Raw genomic sequence first — 10,790 nt, 5'->3', positions numbered from 1 at the left:
GGAATCTAATTGGGTGCTAAGAGTTAAAACAAGTGCTTGAAAAGAATATAGGGCTGCTTGCTTGGCTATCTGATGATTGTTAGCTGCCCATTACATCTGCATGCACATTTCTTGGATGTGCCTTCACCATTAAACTGTGCTTGTGACAGGAAACTCTAAACTTACAAATTGAAAAGCATACTGATTATTAATTAGTTTTACATATGATATTGAAATCTAGAGGGGAAAACCTATTTGCTCATGCAAACTAGTACATATTCATTAATACAAACCAAAAGTGAACATGAGAAGTTCCTAAATAACAAAAGTTTGTCTAAATAACCAATAATAATGATCATAACAAGTTCTTATGCCTCGCTATGTAGTTGCCATAAGTGCTCGACAAGGTCCAACTGGAGTTGAGAATGAGTTTTCATATCTCTAATACAATGATGGCTTTGAATGAACTCCCTAAAGTAATTTGTAGGCCCAAAGGTCACTGGTTCAAGCGGTTGGTTGAATTGTTCATACTCGAAGTCTTCTTCTCCACTGTTATCCCGCTCATCTTCAATGATCATATTATGTAAAATTACGCATGCTATCATAATGTCTTTGAGCATTTCAGGGTAAGAAAATCATGCAGGCCCACGCACTATTGCAAATCGTGCTTGAAGTACTCCAAAGGCACGCTCCACATCCTTCTTTGCCTACTCTTTGGCTACAGCAAAGTGTTTTCTCCTATTCCCATAGGGAGATAAAAAAAAAAAATTTACAAATGTTGCCCATTGCGAATATATGCCATTAGCGAGGTAGTATCCCATTGTATAGTTATGATCATTAATTGTGTAGTTGACAGGAGGAGCACGTACTTGAGCAAGGTTAGAAAATAAAAAAGATCTATCTATCACGTTTATATCATTATGAGACCCAAATAACCCAAAAAAAAGCATGCCATATCCAAAGATCATATGAAGCCACTGCTTCCAAAATAATAGTTGGTTCGTGGATATGACCAGAATACATACCTTGCCACGAAGTTGGACAATTCTTCCATTTCCAGTGCATGCGATCAATGCTCCCCAACATGCCTGAAAATTCATGCTTTTCACCTTTCGCTAACAATCTAGCAATGTCTTGATTGTAGGGTGACCTTAAGTATTCTTCTGAAAAAATTGAAATCACTGCTTTAACAAATTTTTTTAAACTCTCCAATACGGTGGGTTCTCCAATCTTCAAGTATTCATCCATAAAGTCAGCAGTAACACCATATGCAAGCATCTTAAGTGCTGCAGTAATCTTCTGAATGGAAGAAAAACCGAGTCTTTTGGAACCATCTCTTCGTTGGACAAAATAAATATCGTCAACTTCAATTGCATTTTGAATACGGCAAAAAAGAAGACGACTCATCCGAAACCTCCTTCGAAAATATTTGTGAGGATATAATGGCCGTTAAGCAAAATAGTCGCGAAAAATATCTTTCCCGGCTTGCAAGCGATCACGCATGATGAATGTGCGACGTCGTTTAGAAGGACTATGTAATGTTGATATTTCTTCTTCCATAGCAAGTTTTGCAATTATCTCTAGCTCTTCATCAGAGTCAAATTCAATAAGAAGCATTTTTTGAAAAATAGAGCGATCCATAGAGAAAAAACAAAGATTAAAAGTGAAAAATATATAATTTTCTTAGTATGTTAGTGAACAAAAGGTTGTGCACTATAAATAAAGCAAGATGGGAATTGGATTTCCATGTGAACAAACATTGGAAACTGTACTTCCAACCACTTCAATTAATTCTTATAGGCATTGGTATTGAAGCATCCAGGGACTTCCATTACTTCTTAGCATGTATCAGCGTTGGTTTTTCATTTTTGTACTCATTAATTGTCATTTAGAACAAAATGGTGTTGGAGCATCCAACCACTTCCACTAATTCTTAGCATAAAATGGGCGTTGGTTTTTGTACTGATCATCAATTGTCATTAAGAGCAAAATGGTGTTGGAGCATATATGAGCGTTGGAGCTATACTCATCAATTGTCATTAATTTACAAAATAACGTTGGAGCATCAATTGTCATTTATAGATGATGTTCATTAATTGGTAGTTTTCATTGTCATTCTTTCACAAGCTAGATGGGCATTGGAGCTGTATAGATGTTGAATTTCTAATAAATTTTGGTTTCATGGCAATAAAAAGTGGTTGGAAGTGGTTGTTTTAAAATCAATAAAAAATAATATTTATTTGAAGTAGAGAATATTTAGAGAGTGTGATATTTGATGTCTTTAAAAAGTAGATAGCTAAAATAACCCAAGTACACTTTTTAGCCAAAATCTGACTAAACTTTGGTGAGTTCTTTACAATTGTTCTTAGGTTGCTAAGCTAGAATAGTTTTGTTGTTAATTATGAGGCAGTGGCTACAGCCTTGCATCTCATCTGAATTTGGGTCCGTGGACTGGTGGCAACGTAGAATAGTATCAAGGAAAATATGGTGCAATGATATTCTTCCCTTGCGTCCAAAGGAAAACAGCTGTTCTAGAAGGAAATTCGTCGGTTGTGGTTTTGTCGTAAAACATGAATTATCTCGTCGCGACAACAAAAGTTGCTTCCTCCTTTGCGTGTGATAATGTAAGAGCATTTTTAGTAGTCTCATCAAATTTTACTCACCAAAGTAGTTAAAAATTACTTCTTTTTTTTTTTATTCTGGTGAGCCACTTTTTAAAAATTCTTCTAGCAGCCTCACCATTTTACTATTTATTATCATTAATATTTCATTTAAATAATATTTTTTTCATATTTCTTTATTCTTTCTCTATTTAATCTTTTTACAAAGAATCCTTCATATCCATGAAATAAGGACATTATCGTGTAAGAGAGATGAGAGATGGAAGAAGAAAATGAGAGAAAAAAGAAGAAAAAAAAGTGTGCTAATCATGTGAGAGAGAAAGGTGAAACAAAATTTGGTGAGTAAGTTGGTGAGTGAATATTACTCATCAGAATTGGTGAGTAATTTTACTCATCAAAACTTTTTGGTTAAAATGGTGAGACTGCTGGGAGTAGTTTTTTAGTATTTTCATCAAATTGGCTCACCAAAATAACTAAAAAGCTATTTTGATGAGGCTACTAAGAATGCTCTAATGGACGATCATTCTTTTTTATTTTAATTTAATTTTTTTTATTTTTAAATAACAATTTTAAAAATCATATTAACCCTAATTAAATATAGCATTACTTGTATTTTTTAGTGATGGATATTTTTATCTCAATCTCGTTGCCAGTACGAATAACATGAGGTCACGTTCTAGGACCTTGATCCAATCTCTTAATTATAATGTCTTTTGTCTAAAATCAAAAGCTCCTCATTTTTATTAGGACAAAAATTTCTTACAAATCAGTTTGTAAAAAATTTCATACAATTCACATATAAAATTAACATGTATCCCTTGACATGTGAGAATCACTTGTTTTAATAGCATGTGTTTCTCACATTCTTTTTTAATAGTATTAATAAAAACGCATGTGCTTCTCACATGTTTAAAGGACACATGTCATTCTTATATTTGGGTTGTATGAAATTTCCTACAAATCAATTTGTAAAAAATTTCTATCTTTTTTATTATTAGATATTTCAATTTTTTTTTTTTTTCGATTTAACTTACTTTTTTGTTTCTTAAATTACGGTGTTTATAATGAAAATCTGAAATGGTTTACAAACAATAGTAAGGGTGCGTTTGGGATCGCGATTTCGTAGACAATAAGTGTGATTTTAAACCAAATCGCAGAACATAAATCGTTTGGCAACTGTGTTTTTAAAAATTGCGATTTGAAATCGCAGAAAATCTGCCTTTTCAAATAGCAGGTAAGATGATGTTTTTTTGAAAACGCAGAATTTTAAAGGTTAATTTGCGATTTTAAATGCTAAATTGCGATTTTGCCAAATGCTTAACTGCGTTTTTAAAAATCATTTTTTTTTAAATCGCACATTTTAAAATCGTGATTTTAAATTGCACTTTTTAAAATCACAAACCCAAACGGACCCTAAGTAGATAACCATTTGCTACTTTTTAGACGAAGTCAACCTTGGACCGCTCCTTCAAACCTGAGTTTAGCTTTTCAGCAGACTAAAAGTTGAATTATTGAAAAAGCAAACGGCCAGCGAGGTGAAGATTTCGGGTTTTTTTTATTTTTAACAAAACTGGCAAGGCTAGGAAATTTCATTACATAAATAAAGATCACAGTGAATAGAGATACAAAATTCCCACACACAAATCCAGAAAACAAAAAAAAAAAAACAAAAAACAAAATCCTTACTTAAAGTAGCTACCAAAATAATAAACAAACATTACAAGAACAATCATTTGAGCCTCTCCTTATAATAAAGCACATCCTATCTAAAGAAATGAGGGCCGATATAGCTCCCAAGCCATCTAAATGCTCAAGTAAAATCTGATCATTACAATAGTAGACTGTGAAAAGAGACCAACAATATACAAAAAAACATGAAAACCACTAAGCAACCGGCGTAAGGAAAATCGTTGCCGGAGCCGGCGCATGTGAAACACGCGCCCTCTCCAGGAAACCTCCAAGCAGCAAACAACCTCCATAACCACGATCCTCACTAGCCAAGACCGGAGTGTACAAGTCGTGGCCCACGCGCGCTGGACCAAGGAGGAAAAACTCCCCGGCGCGTGTAAGCCACGCGCCAATTAGGATAGAGAAGAACAACCGTGTTTTGAGCCAACCGGACCGGAGCACATCGACGGCCACCACAAGGAGGCACATGTCGATAAAAACTCAGTCAAAGTGCACAAATCTTGCCCCAAGAAATAACACCCAAAGCAAGCACAGTTAGATAAGTTTCGCCGGAGACACACCTATAACCAACCATTCCTACAAACCATAAACAAAGAGGTTTTCTGCCAAAAGATAAACAACAAAGAAAAGAAAACAGGAAAACAACTCCATAGCCAAAGCTAGCAGAAAAGCCAACCTCTATCGGAACAAGCCAGGAGGAACAAAACCTACAAATAGCCCTAATAGCTGAAGGAAAACCTAGCCTCCACCAGAGCAAAATTAGGGAAAAAAAAAAAAAAACACCCTTACCCTAGAAGGCAAGGGGTAAACCAGTATCGAGAGGGAGAGGGAAAGGCTTTCGGCGAAACCAGCTCCCCGAACTCTTTCTCTCTCTAAAAAGCTCCGAACTCTCTCTCTCTCTCTAGAAATTGTGTTTGTGTTCTGTGTACATTTAATAATATATGATGAAAAAGACCTATGAAGACCAAAGTCCTTTCTTGTGACTAAAAAGAAAGCTCTTTTATAATAGCTTGAGTCTACGTAAGACAAAAGTGGTGGAAGCTGGCTCACTTTCCTTAACAAACGTTTTCGAGTCAATTTTCATAACGAGAATCTTCTTTTCTTTTTAATTTTCTTTTATTATTTATTTTTATTTTATTTTATATATGTTGTTGGAGCAATTGCCACAACGAGAATGAGAATATGCAATCGGATTCTCACCATTGCAAAATCCGCGCAATCTATTATTTAATTTTAAATATAAATTTAAATAGTAATTCAAAACGTCTATTGCATCATATGCAGAACGAAGAACGAATAAATTTTCTGCAACACAAAGTATTCTGAAAAAACAAAAATTTAGAGAGTTCTTCTGGCCTGTGCCTATAAGTGTGCCAATAGATGGATACACAGGGCTCTTTATATAGGTAGGCTAGGGACCCTCGTTATTAATTATATGGCTGATTATTCTCCTCCCATCAAGAAGAATAAATCAGAAAATTAATATAAAAAACCGTTTTAAACCGTTATGATTTCATATAACTTAATGTGGAATAAATCATATTTAATCTTTATATTAAATAATTACCGTTATGATAATTATTTAAAATTCCAACCGTTACAAATTAAATAATTACCGTTATGATAATTATTTAAATTCCAACTGTTACAATGAATTAAATGTGTCTAAGGGACACATATGTAATTTCTTACATTCTCCCACTTGGCCCTTATGACACATATAATTCCCTAGATGTCCAGTTCTTCAATATGATTATCACTTTATTTATTCCAGCCATTCATGAAATCCTCCCACTCACATAAGGAATACTACATATGAATCATGGCGGTAAAACTTTATATAATAAGCCATCCCTTCCATGTATTACATATAAAATATTCCTTAAATGAGCACTATATGGGCAATCAAACTTTATGAATAAACTTCCTATAAGTCATTCGGGTCCAACTTTAATTTTATCCCCATGGATAATGTAACAAATGTGCACAAACTTTATTAATAATAACTTTATGTCTATAGACAAATTAGAAAGAACTAAGTACAAAATGAATCAATGAGTCCCATATGCTCCACATGACTTTTAAACAGCTTTACCGGTAAACCTTTAGTCATAGGATCCGTAATCATTAATTCAGTACTGATATGCTCAACGAGCACTTCATTTCTTTTGATGTTCTCTCTCACACGAAGATACTTGATGTCGATATGCTTACTTCTGCTTCCACTTTTATTATTCTTAGAAAAGAATATGGCAGCACGATTATCGCAGAAGATCTTGATTGGTCTCGCTATAGAATCGACAATTTTGAGACAACCAACAAAATTTCTTAACCATAGCACCTGTGTAGTGGCTTCATAGCACGCAATAAATTCTGCTTCCATTGTAGATGTAGCAACTATAGTTTGCTTGTTACTTCTCCAGGATATAGCCCCTCCAGCCAAGAGAAAGATATACCCTGAAGTAGATTTTCTACTATCTACACATCCAACAAAATCTGAATCTGAATACCCAACCACCTCCAAATGGTCAGTGTGTCTGAATGTCAAACCGTAGTCCTTTGTTCCTTGCAAATACCACATGACTTTCTTTGCAGCTTTCCAATGTTCCATTCCTGGGTTGCTTTGATATCGACCCAACATTCCAACTGCCATTGCAATATCAGGTCTAGTGTAAACTTGTCCATACAATAAACTGCCAATTGCAGATGCATATGGAATGTTCTTCATCTGCTCATGTTCCAATGCATTTCGGGGACATTGATCATTACTGAATTTGTCTCCTTTAATGATAGGTGCTACAGAAGCCGAACAGTTCTTCATTCTGAATCTTTCCAAAACTTTTTCAATGTAGGCCTTTTGAGACAGTTTTAATATTTTCTGTTTTCTGTCTCTGTGAATCTCTATGCCAATGACATAAGAGGCTTCACCCAAATCCTTCATTTCAAAATTTTGAGAAAGAAACTGTTTGGTTTCATGCAGTAAACCTAAATCATTACTTGCAAGTAAAATATCATCTACATATAGGACTAAAAATATGACTTTACTCCCACTGACCTTAAGGTATATACATTGATCAACAAAGTTCTCAATAAAACCAAATGAGATAATAACTTTGTGAAATTTAATATACCATTGACGGGAGGCTTGTTTTAGTCTATAAATAGATTTATTTAGTTTGCAAGCTTTCTGAGTGTTATCATCAAAACCTTCAGGTTGTTTCATGTAAACCTCTTCTTCAAGATCCCCATTCAAAAATGTTGTTTTCACATCCATTTGATGTAGCTCTAGATCAAAATGAGCTACTAATGCCATGATTATCCTAAATGAATCCTTCTTGGATACTGGAGAGAAGGTTTCATGATAATCAATACCTTCCTTTTGTGTGAAACCCTTGGCCACAAGTCTAGCTTTATATCGTTCAACATTACCAGAAGCATCCCTTTTGGTTTTGTAAACCCATTTGCAGCCTATGGCTACAGCTTTCTCTGGTAAGTCAACAAGATCCCAGACTTGATTTTTAGCCATGGATTCTATTTCTTCCTTCATGGCATTTAACCATAATGTGGAGTGTTCCACACTCATGGCTTGTGAAAATGAATTTGGATCATCTTTAGGCCCAACATCGAAATCGGACTCTTGGAGGTATACAATATAATCACTAGAGATTGCTGGTCTAATTATTCTAGAAGATCTTCTTAATCCTACCTCCTCCTCATTTTGAGGGGGTTGAGTAGGTTCAATATGAACTTGTTCCTCATGAGCTGACTGTTCTGAAATTGATTGTGGTTCAAGGCAATCTGTTTGGATTTCCTTAAACATAATCAAACGTCCTTTAGATAAAGGAGCATCAGTCAACTCTTATGCTTCCTCTAATTCAATCCTTTGAGGATAAGCACTCCCACTATGTTCAAGATCCTCTAAGAATTTTGCATTCATAGATTCAACAATTCTAGTATTATTAGAAGGACAATAAAACCTAAATCCTTTGGAGTTGACTGCATAGCCGATAAAATGACCGCTGGTTGTCCTTGGGTCTAACTTCTTTATATTTGGATTGTAAATCCTCACTTCAGCAGGACAACCCCATATGTGTAAGTGATTTAAACTTGGTTTCCATCCATTCCATAATTCAAAAGGTGTCTTAGGGACAGCCTTGGATGGTACCCGGTTTAATACATACACAGCAGTTTTTAAGGCTTCACTCCATAGAAATAAAGGTAACTCAGAATTACTGAGCATGCTCCTTACCATGTCCATAAGTGTACGATTTCTTCTTTTTGCAACACCATTTTGTTGTGGTGTGCCAGGCATTGTGTATTGAGCAACAATGCCTTCTTCTTCAAGAAATTGCACAAATGGACCTATCATTTGTCCATTTTCTGTGTACCTTCCATAGTACTCCCCGCCTCTATCAGATCTTACGATCTTGATTTTCTTTTCCTTTTGTTTCTCTACTTCTACCTTATAGGTCTTGAAAGCATTGAGTGCTTCAGCCTTATCATTTAGAAAGTAGAGATACATATACCGTGTGTGGTCATCAATAAAAGATATAAAATATCTTTGACCATTTAGGCAAGGAGTAGGAAAAGGTCCACAGATATCTGTATGTATGATTTCAAGAATCTCGGAACTCCTTCTGGCACCTTTAGTGGTCTTGTTTGTTTGCTTTCCCTTTATGCAATCCACACATGTACCAAAATCAGTAAAATCAAGAGTTTTTAAGACTCCATCATTTACTAATTTTTTGATTCTCTCTATGGAGATATGTCCCAATCTCCTGTGCCATAACAAAGTGGAGTTTTCATTCACAAGGCTCCTCTTTATGCCAACACTAGAATGCAATGATAAATGATTGTTTTCAAAGTCAGGATCTAGATCAATTTTAAATAAAGCATCAATTTTGGTTCCACCACCAATAAAATTTTCACCTTTAAAAATACTAAAGATAGAGTTTATAAAACCAAAAACTAAAACCAATAACATCCAGTTTAGAAACCGAAATTAAGTTTCTAGAGAAACATGGAATAAAAAATACATTTTCCAAATCTAAAATATAACCAGTTTTCAAAATCAATCTAAAGGTCCCAACCGCTTCCACATGTGAAAACAACTTATTTCCGGAATAGACCCGTTGCTCATTGCTTGTCGGTTTCCTTGTGTTGAGAAAACCCTGCATTGTATTAACAATATGGATTGTAGAACCAGAATCAATCCACCATGTATTACAAGGAGCCTCAACAAAAAAAGATTCATGACATACTAGAGATATGATATTACCTTTCTTTTCAAGCCATCTTTTGTACTTTTGGCAATCCTTCTTCATATGCCCCCCTTTCTTGCAGAAGAAACAAGTATCCTTATTGTCATTTTTCTTGATTGACAACTTGTTATCTTTCTTGAGATGCGGGTCACTTTTGCCTCTTTTACTCTTTCCCTTATCATAAGTAGCCACAAAGTGAACACTCTGTGGTTTCTCCTGCTTTAGCCTTTCCTCCTCCTGAACACACATGGTCAGAAGTTCATTCACTGACCATTTATCCTTATGTGTGTTATAGGATATCTTAAAAGGAGAGTACTCAGTCGAGAGTGAGTTCAAGATGAAATGAACTAAGAAGGAATCAGAAATATCAACCTCTAGGGACTTCAGTTGAGCTGCCATGTGCCTCATTTCCATAATGTGCTCTCGCACACTTTTGGATCTGTCAAAGGTTTTGCTTGAGAGTTTCTTCATTAGGGTGTTTGCCAATGCCTTACCGGAACTTACAAATTGTTCCTCAACAGCCCGCATGAACTTTGTTGCCTTTTTGCATTCAGGGATAGAACCCCTAATGCCTTTAGTTACGTGAGACTTCATAAATATGAGACTTAGGCGATTAGATCGCTCCCACCTCTCATGCTTCGTAACTTCTAATGGCGTACTAGTATCCGTGAGGGCAGGTGGTTCGTCCTCACGGAGCACCAAATCAAGTTCTAAGCACCCCAAATAGAAAAGTAAGTTTTCTTTCCACTCAGAAAAATTGTTCCCATTAAGCATTGGAACAGTACTTTCTAGAATAGCAGTAGTAGAAATAGCTTCAATAATCAAGGAAAAAATTTTAATGCTATGAAACTTTATTTTAAATTAACCAATGCTAATTTAATAGTAAATAGTAAATTTCAACCTACCTGTGGGCAAAGGTTGCATCACGCATGAAATTTACCCTTTATTAATAAGACTAATAAATTTAAATATTAATAAATAAAATTCTCCGTACCTGTGGGCCTAAGAGAAATTTTATTTTTAACATTAAATTTATTATCTTATTCTAAGTAAGTCATAAAAATAAAAACTTCCCTGTGGGGATTAGCAATTAAATTTATGAATTAATTACATAATCGATGTTAATTTTTCTATATGAAGTTCATGTGTATAACCTTGATGTAATTATTATTCTAAAATTGGAATGCTGTGGCTCTCCCAAAAATATTATAATAATTACTACTTCATTAACATCTATTAA

General features: G+C 34.8%; 1 protein-coding gene across 1 annotated transcript; it reads right to left on the bottom strand.

The window, feature by feature from the left end:
- Positions 1-9,425: 9,425 nt before the first annotated feature.
- LOC133860255 (uncharacterized) lies at positions 9,426-10,324 on the bottom strand. The gene is made up of 3 exons (XM_062295893.1): positions 9,923-10,324; positions 9,709-9,787; positions 9,426-9,460 (listed from the first exon to the last, which is right to left on the bottom strand). The coding sequence occupies exons 1-3, from the start codon at positions 10,322-10,324 to the stop codon at positions 9,426-9,428; spliced, it is 516 nt and encodes a 171-aa protein (XP_062151877.1).
- Positions 10,325-10,790: the final 466 nt, after the last annotated feature.

This window comes from Alnus glutinosa, chromosome 2 (genome assembly GCF_958979055.1).
Source record: "Alnus glutinosa chromosome 2, dhAlnGlut1.1, whole genome shotgun sequence".
NCBI lineage: Eukaryota > Viridiplantae > Streptophyta > Magnoliopsida > Fagales > Betulaceae > Alnus > Alnus glutinosa.
The sequence above is the reverse complement of the archived record's forward strand: the minus strand, read 5'-3'. Positions and strand labels throughout refer to the sequence as shown.

Coding starts and splice junctions, on each gene's coding strand:
- LOC133860255 (XM_062295893.1), bottom strand. CDS start 10,324: ATGCTTAATGGGAACAATTTTTCTGAGTGGAAAGAAAACTTACTTTTC. Junction 9,788..9,922: donor CTCAACTGAAGTCCCTAGAG/GTTGATATTTCT, acceptor ATGTGTGTTCAG/GAGGAGGAAAGGCTAAAGCA. Junction 9,461..9,708: donor TAAGGGAAAGAGTAAAAGAG/GCAAAAGTGACC, acceptor AATACAATGCAG/GGTTTTCTCAACACAAGGAA.